At 39.4% G+C, this 18,864-nt stretch overlaps 1 protein-coding gene across 11 annotated transcripts in view; it reads left to right on the forward strand.

Annotated features, from left to right (window-relative positions):
- tenm2a (teneurin transmembrane protein 2a) overlaps window positions 1-18,864 on the forward strand; it is a 298,870-nt gene that overhangs the window by 239,034 nt on the left and 40,972 nt on the right. For 10 of the 11 annotated variants that reach the window (XM_051918420.1, XM_051918423.1, XM_051918425.1 and 7 more), the window contains one exon: window positions 18,337-18,459. The exons of the other annotated variant lie outside the window; for it this stretch is intronic. In XM_051918420.1, coding sequence (XP_051774380.1) covers window positions 18,337-18,459 — 123 coding nt within the window. The remainder of the gene's footprint in view (window positions 1-18,336; window positions 18,460-18,864) is intronic. 11 annotated transcript variants of the gene reach the window in all.

Below are 18,864 nucleotides of genomic sequence, written 5' to 3' on the forward strand. Positions count from 1 at the left end.
GCAAAGGCTGTTTATCAGGGTTGCCAACTTTGAGAGAGTGAGTTTTTGAACTAAATCGATCACATGCCCCTATTTGGATCCAACAATTTATTTTTTATTACACTTAATACTGTAAATTACTCGTGCTTATGTGGTACTAATGCACTTTTTTAGAAACTGTCCCTATATTAACTATGCTGATTAGATAGCTACCATATTTTACCTCTAAGGTAATTTACAGACAAGTCTTTTTTTTTTACTGGCTAATTCATTAAAATAAAAAATAAAAAATAAATGTAAAATATTTTATGTATTCTCTACACTGTGGAAAAAAAAGAGTACAATTACACTTAAAAAAAAAAATTCTTGGGTCAATTTTATTATGGATAAAAATGCATATTTTAGTCTAAATTATAGCACCAATTTCTCTGTTGCAATAAAAATGTTGCATTAAATGACGTTAGTGACAGTGCACGTATAGTGTTCCGGCCAAATAGAATATTTACTCGCAGTTTTTACTTGATTTGGAGGCATAAACACCTGTTTCACCACTATATCTTTTTTCTCCTTTGGTACAGTAGACATCTCAGTTTTGATTACATTGCAAAGTGCAAAAGACAGTTGATGCAGAATCTTGCCTTTATATCAGTTCAATCGATTTAATTGGGACAAATCTAGTCCCATGCTTGTGAGGAAATCCTATAGGCAGATTTATTTTGTGTTGTTTTATTATCTGGCTTAATAGTTATGCAAACTACATACACTTGTGAAAAATTATTTCAGTCTATTTACAATGTACTCATTTACTCCATGAATATCCATGTCAACCTAAAGACAAAGTCAGCTTCTTATTGTGGAGGACACTTTAAATGCAAAGCATTGCCATGAGTCTTTAACCCCGCACTGCGCTTGTAAAGGACATGCTTGAGGGTGTTATTATTTTCAATAAGGCCTCTCTGGTTTCGTCTTTTGTTGAGTGTATGTGAACGTCAGTTATTGGGTAATGGAGAAGCAATGGCCTTCCCCCCCACCTCACGGAGCATCGTAAGGACCCCCAGTGGAGAGCAGAAATGAGTCCTCGCTCTTCACACTGGATGGCTTTAATACTGAGGGTGTGAACAGCATGAGAACGCAAGAGAAAATGAGAAAAGGTACACTCTCAATGAACATCAGAGAGAAAGTGAGACAAGGATAGAGATACAAAGCCACATAGACAGACAAAAGCGGACACAGAGGAAGAGGTTGGCTTTCTGTGGCCTCTATTAGAAGCACACCTGGGCTGGGGATTTTTGCTCTGGCAGGATGCCTCAGTCCCCTCTGTGTCTCTATTTAAAAGCCCCAAGCAAGGGGCAGATGTGTCACACGGACCCGCGCTGCCCCTCTTCTCTCTGGAGACCCCGCTCAACAGATGGGGCAGTCAGCAAGTGCAGGAGTCAGCACAAACGCCCTTGTTCTTCCTGCCTGCGTCGCTGTACGTGTATTCAACTACCCGTCTGCCTTTCCTATGTCCTTCAGTACTCCACGGTCTTTTGTGCTGTCTGAAACTCAGCTCGATTATCCCGCTCCAGATAAAACTTCATAGATATCCAGTTATTGAAGTCAGGAAAAGGATGCTTCAGTATAGAGGCCTCAAAAAGTGTTTGGACATTTGAAGTAATATTTGAAAGTGCCATTCAAAAGTTTTAGGATCAGTATTTTTTTTTTTTTTTTTTTTAATGTTTTGAAAGAAGTGTCTTATGCTCACCAATGCTGCAATTATTTGATCAAAAATACAGTAGAACAGTACAATATTAGTGTCCAAACACTTATCAAATAGAAGTGACTCAACAGCTGTATATTGTTTGAAATCAGAGATCATACTTTTATTTTGGTCTGAACAGGATTCATTTCAGTGGGAGGATTCATTCAATAAATGTGTATTTACTTTTCTAAAGGTAATTCTATCTGCACTCTCAGCAGTATTCATTGGATGAAGGTCTTAACTGCCAGAAACTGGCCCTGTTAAGCTCTCTGACAATGTGTTTATGGACATCTTCACATTTGTGTGTGTGTTTGTATATTAGCACATCCCCACAAACAGATAAATGTGCCACTGCAGCATTTTCCCCAACACAGACGTGGCTGCTAGTCCGCTGAGAGCTGCCCAATATCCCTGGGAATGGAAGGAGCGCACAGGGGAGAGAAGAAGAAGTTATTTTTATTTCCGTATCTTTTACTGGAGGCCTGAAAGACTCCTTTTTGCTGCTTTCTCTTTGGGGATGGATAACTGTCCCAGAACGACACCATAGCCCCTGAAAGCCCAAATTCAGCACCAGGAGAGGAGAGCTTACAGATGCTTGTACTAACACATTTTATCTCCCCGTGGCTTACATTCTCTAACACACACACACACACACACATACACACAGGTGTGCAGAGCAGTTCTCTATGAGGAGAGGAAAAGAGAGGAGAAATGATGAGAAGAGAGGAAAAGACACAAAGAGTAGTGTCGTCAAGATGAGAAAAAGAGAACAGACAATATAAAATGATAAGATGAAGACCTGATGAAATGAGTTGAGATACAGTAAGACAAGGAAAAGGGTTTCGACAAGTTGAAACCAAACAAGAAGTGAAACATCAAGATAACACAAGAAATTGAGATTAGATGAGAAGCACTGAGACAATAGAAAAATATTAGAAAAATTAATACAAGATGAGAACCGAATTATAATGAGATGTGAACAAAATGTGGGGACAAAATCATGAATTGGGACATGATACGATGAGGCAATGGAAAGAGATGAGACAGATATTCACAACATGAGAAGAAAAGAATCAAATAGAGAAAAATAAGAAAAGAAATGAGACAAATGAAAGCAAATGAGAAGAGAAGCGTCAAGATAAAACCATGAGGCAGAGATGAGATGAAATGTTAAGAGAAGTGTTGAGACAAAATAAGATGGATTGAGACGAGAATGAAATGAGACCAAATAACAAAATATGAAGAAGAAAAGTATCAAAACAAGACACGAATAGAAAACAAGAAGAGACAAAATGAGACAAGACTGGGATTAGACAAAATAACACAAACAAGAAGGGAAACTTTAGGATGAGACAAGAGAGATGAGATGAAAAGTACCAGTTATTCGCTACCAAGTTGACACCAAAATGTGACTATACCAGCATTTCCCCCTAGGATTTTGAGTGCTGTTGAGCGGATTCTTAAACACCTCTGATTGGCCATTGTGTTCACATGCTCAACAGATATGTCTGTGATTGGCTATAATGATCAACGCTTCAAAAAGATATCTGTAAATAGATATCTTTGACACTCTTCACTGAGCACTTACACAGATACACATGGGAGCGTTTGAAAGCGGGCGTCTGCTGATAGAAGCCAGCTTTCTTATGCTCCCGTGTGGGGATCTGCTGATAGACGCTTGCTTCCAAACGCTCCTGTGTGTATCTGTATAAGCACTCAATGAAGAGTGTCAAAGATGTCTATTTATAACATGTTTTTGAAGTATTGATCACTGTAGCCAATCACAGACATATCTGTTGACCATGTGAACACAATGGCCAATCAGAGGTGTTTAAGTTAGTCAGAATCCGCTCAAAATGCTAGAGGGAAATGCTGATATCGTCACATTTTTAAAATCTGACGAAGTACCGAAGTCGGTACTTTTGACAACCCTAGATGAGATAGATATGAGAAACATTGAAACCAGATAACATGAGTCAATAGGGGAAAAAAATGAGACAAAATAACAGAAGATGAGAATAGAAGAGAAGCACTGAAGCAAAATAGAAAAAAAATAGAAAAGGGATGAGACCAATGAGAGCAGAAGCATCAAGATGAGACAATAGAGATTAGAAGTGTTGAGATGAGAAAGAAATGAGAAAAAATACCAAAAAAATGAGAAGCATCAAAATGAGAAGAGATAAGACAAGAAATAGAGATGAAAAAAAAAAGAACGGAATGAGAATGGAAGAAGAGAGTAGATCTGGCGAGATGAGAATAGACATGACCAGGGAAAGACACTGTATGAAATAACACAATATGAGGCCAAATGGGTGGAAACATCAAGGTGAAACAAGACAAGAGATGAGATGAGAAAAGAAAAGAAGACCAAAAAGAGATTAAATAGGGTTGAAACAAAATGAGAAAAGGAATGAGACAAACAAGAGCAAACGAGAAGCATCAAGATGAGACAAAAGAAACAGAGATGAGGTGAAATGATAAGAAAAGCGTTGAGACAAAGAAAATAAATTAGACAAATTAACACAAAATGAGAAGAGAAGCATCGAAGTGAGAAGACAAAATGAAAAATAGAGATGAGACAAAAAACACAGGATGAGAAGAGAAGTGTCAAAACAAGATAGAGAAGAGACTCGTTCCATGCATTCATGACATCACTCTCGCCCCTGTGTTGTGAGGCTGCTACAGCAGGGATGGGGTTGCTAGGATACAGGTGAGCGGTCCTGATGCAAAAGAGAAACAGGTCTGTCATCATATGTTGTGAAGAAGACAAACGCTCAGCAGCTCCCTCGCGGTCTCGTCTGCGCTAAAGACTGCTTGATTCATTGGCCCAGAGTGATCAAAGAGAGGAAGAGGGAGACAGAGGGAGAGCGGACAGGGGCAGATGGAATGTGTAACAGAGATAACAAGGTTTAGACTCCATCAGGCTACATGCTGATTCCACAGGCTGCAGTCTGGATGGCTCAGAGCCCGGTGAGGAAAAAACATAACATCAGACCAGCAACAGGAAGACAACGACTCGCTTACATGGCACACTGACACAGCTGAAAGAGCTATATACAGTAACGCAGTAAATACACGACGTAGACGGCAAGTTATGCATACTTGCTGATACATTTTCTTTGATCAAATCCTTGTTGGTTCTGGAACTTATCAGATTTTAGGGTGAGGGTCAAGCATAGGGTTTAGGTTAGGTTCCTTGAACAGCATTTTTATTAACCAGGTTGGGATAATGATTAAAGGGTTAGTTCACCCAAAAATGAAAATTCTGTCATTTATTACTCACCCTCGTGCCGTTTACACCCATAAGACCTTCGTTGATCTTCTGAACACAAATTAAGATATTTTTGTTTAAATCCGATGGCTCCGTGAGGCCTGCATAGGGAGCAATGACATTTCCTCTCTCAAGATCCATAAAGGTACTAAAAACATATTTAAATCAGTTCATGTGAGTACAGTGGTTTAATATTAATATTATAAAGCGACGAGAATAATTTTGGTACGCCAAAAAAAAACAAAATAACGACTTATATAGTGATGGCCGATTTCAAAACACTGCTTCAGGAAGATTCGGAGCGTTATATGAATCAGCGTGTCGAATCATCATTCGGATCGCGTGTCAAACCGCCAAACTGCTGAAATCACGTGACTTTGGCGCTCCGAACTGCGGATTCGACACGCTGATTCATTACGCTCCGAAGCTTCCTGAAGCAGTGTTTTGAAATCGGCCATCACTAAATAATTCGATATTTTGTTTTTGTTTTTGGCACACCAAAAATATTCTCGTCGCTTTATAATATTGAACTACTGTACTCACATGAACTGATTTAAATATGTTTTTAGTACCTTTATGGATCTTGAGAGAGGAAATGTCATTGCTCCCTATGCAGGCCTCACGGAGCCATCGGATTTAAACAAAAATATCTCAATTTGCATTCCGAAGATTAACGAAGGTCTTACGGGTCTGGAACGGCATGAGCGTGAGTAATAAATGACAGAATTTTCATTTTTGGGTGAACTAACCCTTTAAGGTTAGCACATGAATAGAACAGAATAGAATAGAATAGAATTGTTTGTTTATTACAATTACAAAATTGTTTTACAAAGCATTATTATTTGTATTATTAGTATTAGATTTATTTATACTTATTTATCTTTATTTGTATTTTTGATTGCATTATCATTCTTTTTTTTATAAGTATTAATATAAAATTATTAAACTAATTATAAATTATTAACATTACAAATATATTTATTGCAAAATGTATTACAAAATTATTTATTACAAAGTACTATTACTTGTATTTATTTAGTTAGTTAGTTAGTTCCAGAACCCACAGATTATATTGCTCTAGTAACATGTCCGCTTTTGAAAAATAGCATGCAGAGAGCTACATGCTGCTAGATCACCGTGCATTTTCTGAGCGCATCAGTGTCCTTGAGCTGGGAAAGTTGTGCGTGGGTATGGAAATAGTGTGGGGTGCGTGTGAGTTCTGTGTCACCTCTGTGTTGTGGGGATACAGAGGCAGCTCATACATCAGTGGAGACAGGCCGTGTGGTGAGTGTCATGGAAGTAGACAGAAGACAAATTTGCTCTCTCTCTCTCCCTCTCTCTCTGTACCCCCTTCTCTCTGTATTTTTAGCAGCATCATCACTTCCCTTCATTGCCCACCAATGACTCAAATGCTCATCGCCACTCTGGGCCGTTGACCTTCACGGCAGCCGATGCGTGCACCTCCATCCATAACGCACCGCTGTCTGAAGCGTTATTGAGTAATCAGAGCCGCTTACTCTAACCGCATGCCGCAGTGTTGGGGCGGTCTGTGGAGTCAGGCAGAATCCATAAACATCACCGCACTACCACCGAAAAGACATCGATTGCCTAAGACAGTTTTAACTTCATGCTTCCAGATGTAGCTTAGGGGTCTTAAAGAAAAAATAAAACTCCATTAATTTCCATAATGTAATATATTTTGGAGTGAAACAGAATATTCACTAGCACATAATGGAGGACAGGACTTTGTTGTATCCATCAGGATGTTTTATTGGATTGTGATTGTTTAGCTATTATATTATTGTTCATATTGTTTACCACAACCCACAAGTTTTTTTTATCAGCAGAAAAGTAATTTCAGAGGCAAATTTATTACATTTTCATGCAAAAAAAAAAAAAATCTTTTTATGAGTAATTTAAACTGGTGGATAATGCACAATAACATCATGGACATTAAGTAAATACAACCAATTTTAATTTCACATTATTTTTTAAAGGGATAGTGCGCTCAAAAATGTTGTCATCATTTACTAGGGGTGTAACGGACACAGAAGTCATGGTTTGGTACATACCTTGGTTTTGGGGTCACAGTTCGATGCGAGTTTGGTACAACAGGAAAAAAGCAACAAATCCCCGATGCTAGGCTTCTTTTCATTAATTTTGAACAGACACTAGTGCAAATTACAGTTTGTTTCACTTAGCATAATTTAGTCCCCCCTGAGGTAGTTGGTACAGTACAGCCTCCTTTAGTGTATTAAGCACTAAGCAGTAAACAAGAATGCACTTTTGCATAGGTCTTCTTTTTTTTTTTTGTAGGGATGATAAAAACAAAAGGTATTTGGTCACAATCAGCTACAAAACTGAAAAGCATCTCTTGTACTATGAAAGTACATAAATAAAAGTTCATTAACGTGCGGTGACAATGGCAGATGCGTAAAGTTCAATATTATGCTTTTTCAAGAAATCTCGGAAATATGAGGGAGAAGGCGAAAAAGAGCATACTTCACCTTTACCCGAGGAGACAGCAAGTGAAGTAGCACCTGAGGCTTCCCATTTCCAGGACATGCATATTTCATCACTGAACTGTAGTAGTGAGACTTTGACGACACAAATCAGCACAATGCCAAATGATTTTGTCCCATTATAACAGCGGAAACAACTTAAAATACTGTCATTTATGGTCATACAGAAGAGTAAGACATCATTTGTAACTGTAAAGGGTCTATTTTTAGTTGTGTCCACTAACAATAAATAACAAAACATTGTGCTTTTGTAAAATAAAAAAAAACAAACAGGCTGCTGCTTTCTGCTGTCCCGATTTCCTTTCTGTGAAGTTAGTGGAGCACATCACAAAAATTAATCGAAACGCAGCATATACAGTAGGCTACTAGCATGCTCTTGCGTGACATCTGAACTCGCTAATGGCGAGTCGCCATTCTTGTTTTGGGTTGGTGCATAGATCGTCTCTTCTTCTGCTCTTTTTAAAATATAAATGCCTCATTCATTTATTCATTTTTCCTGTTGTGGCGTTTAGTAAACAGTGTTGCATTACCCCATGCTCCCTCTTCTGGACTGGAGTCTGGATCGCCTGTGACTGACTGTATTCGTCGTCTGACTATATGTACAGAACCGTGACGGTTCGGGATGAATACATGTACCGTTACACCCCTATCATTTACTACCCTTATGTTGTTCAAACCTGTGTGACTTTTTTCTTCATAGATCAAAAATAGAGACATTTTGAATACTGTGCTGGTTGCTCCTTTTCATTCAGTGACAATGATTGGGGATTTCAAGCTTTGAAAAAAGATGTGAAAGCATCATAACCTATAAAAGCTTTCATAACCGTATATCCTACCATTCAAAAGGTTAGGGTCAGTAAGTTTTTTTTGTTTTTGAAAGAAGTCTCTTGTGCTCAGCAGTACAGTAAACACTAACTGACCCCTAACTTTTGAACAGTGACAGCTTTGCATGAGGAAAGTCACTATTCATGCACATACACATACTGTACATATGCACATATGGTGCACTTTTATGATGATAGCGAGGAAAGAAGGTCATACAGGTTTGGAATGACATGAGGGTGAATAAATGATGTCCAAAGTTGCAAACAAGATGAAGAGAGCTGCTGTTTAGTTATATGTGTGTGTGCTTGAGCAGCAGTGTGTTAGATGAGCAGCTTTATTCCACATTGTCATTGTGGCTCCGAGGTGACCTCGGCATGTCATCTCACGGCAGTCATGAGGGACATAGAGACAGTGAGCGAAAGAGGAATCTGGACTTTGACACTGTACCAACATATGGTACATAGGGAACGGGAAGCATATGGCGTGTATGGTGTATTCCTGGTTCGGGAGCAGCAGGAAATGTAGTCTGGAAGCTGGTGACTCTCAACAGACTGTTTTAGGTCAAGAGAAGTCACACCAAGGGCAAAGGGACACAAGTTCACTTCAGTACAACCGGGCGGGAGGAGGGGAGAGCGCTCAAGCCGGCACACATTAGAGCGCAAGATCTCTCTAAAGAGGAGAGAGTGCGTGTGAAGGACGGCTTTCAACTCCTATCTTCTCCTTTGTTCATCTTTGTCCTTGTCGGTTTTGATTGATGTGTTTCATTTCTGGCACGGTGGTCAGCCGATCGCATGCACACGAACTCCCGCTCCAGTGCTAATGTTAGCAGCGGTCTCTGGTTTGTCAGCAGACGTCCACCGCTGCTCTGGCTGACCCATACTGTCCATCTGCAGCTGGACCTCCCCTCTTTTCATGTCTGTCCCTGTCTAACAAAGGGCTTTCTCTGAAGTAAAACTTTCAGTCTGTAACCTCTTTCATTGACTGATTGGTGACTTCCAACACATCAAGGGCCGTCACTAAAAAGACAGCGATGACCCTTGACGACCTGCAATGAAAGAGGCTCTTGAAGGTATTAGATTGATTTCAGCTCACAAACTGTTTATAATCACCCATGAGATTTGAAGCGGTTGCATTCGCTGATATCTGTAATCAATGATGCCACATGTGGAGAGTCTTTGACCTGGACGCGAGGATGTGTGCCACTTTAAACTGGACAGAAAGAGGCAGACATGCATACATACAGAAAACAAAGCTGACTATTTCATAGCTGCAAAGACAATGATGCAGTACTAGCATACAAATAAACAATCTCAATCACAGACATCAAGGATTTGCTGATCTCAAAGGAAAGAAAGGGGCATTTGAAAAAGTAGGATATAAAATATAAACAGTATGAAAATACTTCAAGAGAAAGTGCTGATATGATCTCACCTGGGACGTGCGAGAGCGTCGGACCCCTGAGTGCTGGAGACAGACCTGAAATACGTCAGAATGTCTCATAATGACTGCAGAAGGAGAGACAGTCATAATGAAGACAGAGAGATAGGGCGAGTGTGTCTATCTCTGTGTGCCATTGATCTAGCTCGTGATTTCAGCTGCCTCTCATTTCCTGTCGCTAATGTGAATGGATGAGCCTCTAGGCACAACACACTGCATACAAAAACTGCATACCACAAGCTCCTCTCTTTGTGTCTTGATAAGCAGGTTTGCAGAGCACCACCCATTCCTCGTCCCATTCCTGTACTGTATTGAGCTCTATGCTGAAAAACTCTTATCAGATGTGTTTGTGGCTCTGTTTCTCATATGGTTACTCTTTTTATATATATACTATATATATTTACTCTCTATGAGAGTGTTGGTATCTGCCTCATTTGACTAGCTTCATTAGCATATGACTATGTATATTTACTTAGCACCATTCTTAAAGGTACAATAGCAAAACAAGCCTGTTTTGTTCTTTGATTGTAAGTGTCAGTGAGAATGCTAAGCTAATGTGTTACTGTTTTGGATGAGATGTAGGAAAAGGGTGAGAAGTTTTTATTATATATATATATATATATATATATATATATATATATAATTTATTTATTTTTTAATTATTATTATTATTATTATACCTGTATATATTTTGAACTGGGGTGAATCATTTGACACCAAAATCAAAAGAAATAAGAATTTGTGTGTTTGTTTGGCAATAAAGCCTGTTTTTAGTACCATTTGCATTGTACTCGGAGCCTCAGTGACAATGTGGAAAAAATCTTTTTTAATACAATTAGGCAAATTTTCCTTCCAGTTCTCAAATAATAATAATATAACGCAATATTTGTTTGAGGAGCACAACAATATTTCACTCAGTGCATTTTACTGTGTATATCGGCCAAATGATAGATTTAATGCATGCTTGTTTTCTGAACAAAGGGGGCGAGAGATGAACAACCTTTAGAGTGCAGGCAATGAACTTTCAGTTGCATCATTTAGTTGGGCTGGGCCCCTGGAGGAAGTGTGTGTGTATTTGTGTGTTTGTGTGAGGATAGTGCTTCTCTGATGGATTAGGATGCTATTGATGGCTGCTTCACTCATTAACTGTGTATTTGAACTTGCCCCTCTCCCAAGAGACAGAGGCCAAGGCTCTAATGAAACACACATACATATATACGCAGAGCCCATGGGAATCTCCGGTGCTTTGTAGTTCCATTTCAAAGCCCTTTGACCAGGCTTCTCATTTGCTGTGGCTCTACCCTGTAGCCTTACCCTATTCCATGTCCCACTCCATAAACACACATTAAACAGCTTTCTGATGTAGTCCAACTATTACTAAAGAAGATGTATTCAGGTATGTCCATTTATGACTGATGATAGTTAACCATCTAAATAAAATAGTTATAATCATAATAAAAATTGCATTGAATTACATTTTTACTTAATATGGAAATTGTTAATTTATGTTTGCATAACTTTTTCTTACCATCAGCTGACTGAGACTTTATTAATATTTAAATTAATAAACTTTGCTGTGTATTTATGTGCATAACTTGTTTGAAAAGTATTTTGGTGTAATGTTACTTTACTTAATCTGATCTGAAGTAATCTGATTATGTAACATGCATTACTTGTAACACATTTCCTCAAAAACTGACGATAATTGATCATAGTGCACTTATTTTTATTTTTGCTTAAAGGGGACATTTCATGAAAAACAAATGTGTGACTTTTTTTTTCCTGTTTTTTTCGTATTTCCCATTTATTTTCTAATGGTAGGAACAAAACAAGCATGACTATTTTTTATGTTTATTTAGCCTTTCTCTCTCTCTCTCTCTCTCTCTCTCTATATATATATATATATATATATATATTTTATTTAATTTTTTTTTTTCCCCCACATAGCAACTGTCATAAAAGCCATTGAGTTTCATACCATTCCGATGTAGCGATTTTAAGAATTTCAAAACATTTTTTTTTTTTTTTTTCTGTTTAAAATGACTGAACAGCAGAGGGTTAAAGGTATAATTCCTCATTCTTAAAGGTACAATAGCAATAACAGCCTGTTTGATCCTTTGATTGTAAGTGTCTGTGTTACGTTTTTGGATGAGATGTTGGAAAAGGGTGAGAAGTTTTTTTTTTTCTTTTTTCTTTTTCTTTTTTAACAGCAAGATTCGTAAACCAATTACAAATGCCGTCCAAGATAGTCTCAGCTTACAATTAGTGTCCTAATTGAGGTCAGTCTTGTTAATTTAGTGGTAAATTAGAACAGTTAATACGCGTTTATTATGGAGGCCAAGGGAGACCGCAAAAATAAGGTAAGGGAAAATTACCTTTTAAGTAATATGAGGTCTCTTTTGCACTCTAATTATGGCTGTGTAATTGTGTGATATGTTGAGTAGAGGTGTGTGTGGATAGAGGGGTAGGATGTCCTGGTTTCTGCCGCATGTTGTGGCATGTTAGAAAGGTGACCTGAGAGTATGTCCCTCAGCTCAGTGATACACAATGCCTGGAGTGTTTTTGTGAGATTGCGAGATTCTCTGTCGAGAATTGCTAAGTGTGTCAAGAAGCATTTTCCCACATTCATTGTTTGCTGATCGGACAAATTTTAGCACTAGAAGCTTCCACAAAACGCATAACTCTGAATTCTCAAGAAAGTGCCTGTCAGGGGAACTATGCGGATGAATTGCACATGGACATTCAAGGCACGAAAGGTAAGTAAACGAATTTAGCCGCATGCTACTCATAGGTGTGGACGCTAGAAGCTGTTAGCATGTGTGATGAAAGAAAGAAAGAACGAGTAAGAGGGAAAAAAGACAAACATAAGAAGGTATGTAGACAGAGATGCTTCTTCTTTATGAAATATGTATTTGCTTGCCTACAGAGAAATTCATGCAAGAGCCCAGCCTCATATATAACATCTGTAGGGAAATAAGCGCATGTATTCTTTATGATCAGCAGATATGAAGACATCTCTTTCCTCATGTTCACTTCATATTTAACATCTTAGGGAGCAGTAGTGCTTATAAAATGTGTGGCCGTGTGAATTATTTTGGTTTCTAGCAGGCCCGCACAGGCTCCGAACTCAGCGGAAACTTGCACAGATTTCCTTGTATGTTCGGTGTTTTAGCTAATTTCATTATACTTTCAGCCATCATAAGCTCCATTTAACACAGATTTCTCACAAAAAAATGGTTTCAGATCGTGTCTGGAAACTGTTCTTAAAGAGGTAGTTCACTCAAAAATGACTCAAAAGCTGTTTTGGACCACCATGATTTTTATTTGTGTGTGTGTGTGCGTGTTTTTGTGACATATCAGGACACAAATTTGTATAATGACATGGGTATGACATAGGTATTACAAGGAGAGGGTGACTTATGAGGACATTACCCCATGTCCCCATTTTTCAAAAGGCTTATAAATCATACAGAATGAGTTTTTTTGAGAAAGTAAAATGTGCACAGTTTCCTGTGATGGGTAGGTTTAGGGGTAGGGGTAGTGTAGGGCAATAGAAAATACGGTTTGTACAGTATAAAAACCATTACGCCTATGGAATGTCCCCACAATTCACAAAAACAAACGTGTGTGTGTATCTGCTGTCCATTGTGTTATTTATAGCTGTGTCTTGGGGTGAGGTTGGACCTGGCCGTCCACTCGCATGTGACTTACTTTCCACTCGGGCCAGAAGCAGCTCAGCCAACACCAGCATAGTACACAGGCATATGGATCCGTTCTAGCAGAGAGAAACCTGCCACCTGCCTGTGTGTGTGTGTGTGTGTGTGGTCACAGAGGTCTAATCGGTGATGACAGGTGCGGCTGAATCATAGAGGGACGTCCTGCCAGCCCTACTTCAATATGCACATACGTCCGCTTTCTTTCCCTTTTTCTGCGTCTCCCGCTCATGCACACAAATAAACAGACAGGAAACTGCCAAGAGCTTCCTCCAGGTCTCTCTCACGTAACTGTACCTTAAGGACAACCTTAAACCCATTTCAGGGACCTGTCTCACATGTCTTCTGCTTTATCTCTTCAATTTTTCCTTGCTCTGTCCATACCTTCTTTCTCTCTGTGCAAGGTAACCTTGTATCAGGGCTGTTGGCATGTCAGGCCAAATTTTGAATTCTGGAATATTCCAACTGTAAACATCTGCCACTGTATAATTATGGTACAGACAAGACAGCACACATCTATCCACAGTAGCTATTCAACTAATCTCTTTTGCTGAGCTGTTGCTCTGTGGTTGTAATGCTCAAACAACAGTGAAATATGTTGATACTGCCACAGTGTTTACACTTTTTCACATGTGAATGACTTTATGGTTGTCTCTACAGTACCTGTTAATCTGGGATAGGATTAAAATTCAGTGTATCAACTTTAAATGTATTCTCAAGAAAGTGACACCTTCCATTCGTTTGTGCAGGTGAATTATACATCAACACATCTATATTATGCATTGATTTATACATTTTTAATCTTACACATTTCCTCACAAAGCTGAGCCCTTCAGTGAATATTCATCAGGAGCCTGAGAATAAAGCTGTTATCTATAGCCCGATCTGCACACATGCGTAAAACAGCGGACAGCTTAATGTTGTGCACAATTTGCGTGGAGACAGAAAAAGAGATCACGTCCTGTGCTAAAACAACCGTTCATTTTAACGTCGGTGACTATCGAGCAAGCCATCAGCTTTGGTTCTCTTTTCCTCTCAACCTCCTTAGATTGGTCTCATTCCCTCGCTGTTGTATTGAAAACCCGTCACTTCATGCAGTCAAAATTTAACTCAATATTGCCACCTACTGGTCCAGAATACATTAGGCTTACACTTCACGCACATACACACAGAATGGATTGCAGATATCCAGAGTGTCTGAGCTGCAGTTAATCTGTCTGAGTCCTGTCTCTCGATGCTTTCAGTTATTGTAGTTCACTGATTCATTTGTTAATTATTTAAAAGATTGCAAAATTAGCATTTAGTCGCTATCGACACACACCATCAGAACAGAGAGAGTGATGATAAGATAATGAAGGACCGGAGGTTGAGGAAGATCAAAGGAGCGGAGACACGTTAGAGGTGAAGGAGTAGATTGAAAAGCATGGAGAGAGGACTGGAAGGAGAGGAGGAGAGAAAAGCTATCTCAGTGTTTGCTCCAGACCATCTGAAACAAATAAAAGAGCTGACGGAGACACACTTAGAGTGTCAGCGCTTTCCTTTAACTGAAAAAGAGACCAAGAGAGAAAGGGAGCGGTATAGAGAGAGAAAAGGAGAGGGGGACAATGTCTGAGCGCAGGCGGAGGGGGAGATGGAATTTGACAGAAGAGAAAATTGATTTTCTGGGATGAGATTTAGGTGTGATAGGCAAGCAGAGGGAAGGTGAGAAGCGGGGCGGAGTCACTAACGTACACAGACAGTATACCTGTAAATCCTGTAAATCTCCACCTGCTGGATCAAAACCACAAGATGCAAAGAGAGAGTAAGACAGGCAGAGAGAATGTTTACAATAACGGCAATTTGCAGCAACCAGATATTCCAGTGATTCCAGCGATTTCCAGTGACAGAGACAGTTGGCGATGTGATGTGCAAATGAGCGATAACATGATACAGTGCCTACCAATCAGAGTGCAGACAGTGATACACTACCGGATACAAGAAAACAACAACTTCCAGCAGTTTAATCGCTGTTAGTGTGAACAAGACTTTAGAGAGCGAGATATGCGTGGAGATAGAGAGTAAGACAGGCAGATTGAGAGGTTTGTGAGGTCTTGCCATGATAGGATGAATGTGAGAGATGGAGATAGTTAAGGAGAGGGTGAGACAGGTGAGGAAAGAGAGAGGCAGGCAGAGAGATAGTGAAGTAAGTTGAGATTTTAACTGAAAATATAGTGAAGTTGAGAATGGAGGTGGGAGAAGAGAGTTAGACAGGCAGAGAGATAGTGAGGTAGTGCTGTCAAAAGTACCGACCGCGATAGTAAGTCGGTACTGAAATTTTAAAAATGTGAAGAGATAAAGGGAGAGATAAATTGAGATTGAGAGTTGAGAGTCCGACAGACAGAGATGGAATTGAATTTAACTGAATTTAACTGAATTGAATTGAGATACCAAGGTAGAGAGTATGACAGGCAGAGAACAAGTTATCCAGACAGATAGAGACTGAGACAGAGAGATAGTTTGAAAGGCAGTGCAAATAAGACAGAAAAAGAAACGGGCAGAAAGATTGACAATGAAACAGACAGAAAGAGTGTGAGACAGAAAAGGAGTGAAAGAGACAGCGAGAGAGAGTTTTGTGAAGTCTTCCAATGATAGGATGAGGGTGAGAGATGGAGATAGTCCTGGAGAGAGCGAGACATGGAGAGATAGTTTGAGATAACAAGGGAGCGAGAGTGAGACAGGCTAAAAAAGGCAGAGACAGGCAAGGTATACAAGCAGAGAGAGAATGAGACAAAGTGTGAGACAGGGAGAGAGTTAGACAGGCAGACAGTGAGTGAGAAAGGCAGCGACAGCACCAGACGGACAGAGAGAAAGCGTATCCACTTGAGTCTAATAGTGTGTGCACATTTGCACAATGGATTAGCAAGTTAGTAAAATAATGAATCAGTAAAGGAATTTGCAAAGGAGGTCATACATGAGAGTAACACGGCAGCTTCATATGAACCTCCTCCTGTGACTACTGAGGCAGTGATGGCTGCTGTCTCTGATGACTCACAATCTCAGCCCATCTTTACCGCCACTGTGAAGAACAGACGACGCAGACACACAGGAACGAGAGATAAAGCACAAGATCCCACAATCAGCCCGAGATTGCGTGTTACAAAGAGCTTCCTCTCTTCCGCGTTTCCTGCGGCACCTCTGGAGTTCAGCAGACTAAGCGCTCCTCTCTCTTCAGCTTGTGATAAAAGTTTCTTGGCAGAACTAGAAAGGACACAGGTCGGGAAGAGATTCATCTGACAAACTGCACACAGGCCTCGGAGCGAACAGACCAAAATAAGCTCCACAGGCAGGAAAAAGAAACAACAGCCCCGCAATACAAAGAGGAAAGACAGAGAGAGATCTGCTTGCTTTCAGCTGTCACTCAGATTGTCGCTGATTCATGCCAGCTCGACATGAAAGCTCTGAATGCTGTCAGGATTCTGCTGGTTTTCTGTCTGCGCATTTGTTAACTTTTTTTAACCTGTTGAGGTGCGAGTAATTCCTACAGACGTGGGTCTCGCCTCCTGCTTCTCTTTCTGTCTGTGTCTTTAGAAGCGTGTCTACATCATTTCCTCAGGGCTTCAGTGACTGAATGACTGAAAAGACGCGCACGCACACACACACACACACAGTTAAATTGATTTTGCTAATGAACCAGTTAGATCTGTCACCCAATTCCTATAATCTACTAGCAGAAAATCATTTTGTGGCACATTCAATGATGGCTGTATATTACACTGCACAATTTTATTGTATTTTTCATAAATAGTAATCATGTATAAATGGTTATAATGCCGATTTATGGCTATGTCTTTAAAAACTACAGTTCATTAGTACATAAAACTTCAGTACAGCAGATGACAGATGAATTTTGGTGTTGATCTTGTGCTGTTATACATTATACTGTTTAAAGGTGTGACTTGAAATAGGTAAATATTAAATTCATAATAACTTGACAATTATTACAATACTGCAATTGTTTACAACAACATGCACTGGATTTTTAAGTGTATTATAATGCCTTATATTGCATTGAGAGTATTGCATTAATATTATCATTGATAATACTTATAATACATTATATTACTTATAATGCATTGTATATACTGTACATGCTTTACAGATGGCACTAGAAATGGAATCATTTTTGCACTTATTTTGAGTGAAAATATGTAGAATTCTGTAGAACATGGTAATCTGATAATATTGCACTCTTATAATTAGCATGTCATTATTTAATATTTATATAAATATATATTGAATATATATATTCAATAAATAAATGTGCAAGGTGTGGGGCATATGCAACATTTTGTGAATGATGGCTTTTCAAATTTGGTGTAAAAGGAGTTTGAGTATACTGAGTTATTGCTATAGTCAGAGAACATTTTTAACATTTTTCCGATATATGAAAGAGCCCCAGACTAGTTTTATACAAACACACACCGCTGTGACATATATCAGACTGAGGATCAAATGCAAGTGTCCTGTGAGCGACAGATGGCTCCTCAGTCAGTCAACATCAATCAGGCAGGCAATCAATAAAAATGACTGGGCTGTCTGTCTTTTTTTCAGGGAAAAAATAAACCACTTCATTTTACGGCCTCTCTCTGTCTGTACAAGGTTTAACAGATCAATATTATACATTTTAGATTTAGTATTTTATTTCATTTTGAATCATTTGTGCTCTCTTCGTGAAGCAGCAGTACAAAGTAGCCTTTGCAAAGTCCTCAAGCTTTTCTTTTTCTGGCTACCTTTCTCTTCCCATTTACCTGCACTGTTTACACTCTTTCTTTCTCTGTTTCTCTCTCTATTGCTCTCTTTCTCTCTCAGCCATGAATCTGTTGGGGCTGAACTGGCAGCTGAAACCTGTGGTTGGTCCCATGCTGAACAACGGCTTGGGAGCCGGGCTGCCCAGCAACAGTGACGTAGCAACAGCGCCCTCTGGAGGCAGAGGTGAGCAGCACAGCCTCACAGCACGCTGCAGTCCTGCACAATCTTTTCGATAAGGAGGATGTTGAGATTGACAGAAAAACTCTAAGGGAAAAAAGCCTATAAAGTAGATTCAGAATTAAAAAAAAAAAAAAATCAGTTGTGTTGAAACCTCCATGCCCTGTATATCAATTTGTTTCCAGCTTGTACCCATTTTGATTTGTGTTTAGTAATTTGCTTCTCTGTCGCACACTGAGGTCCCATCATGACAGCACATTTATGCCCACACACACGTCTCTGCCTGCTTCCACGATCGACAAGGGACATTATTCTCCGGGCTTCATTTTTGTAGCCGTGTGACAAGAAATCAAGTAACCATGTGATTAGGTAGAGCAGCAAGGCATTGTGGGCCAGTGGTGCTGAGAAAGT

Source organism: Ctenopharyngodon idella, chromosome 14, assembly GCF_019924925.1.
Source record: "Ctenopharyngodon idella isolate HZGC_01 chromosome 14, HZGC01, whole genome shotgun sequence".
Taxonomy (NCBI): Eukaryota; Metazoa; Chordata; class Actinopteri; order Cypriniformes; family Xenocyprididae; genus Ctenopharyngodon; species Ctenopharyngodon idella.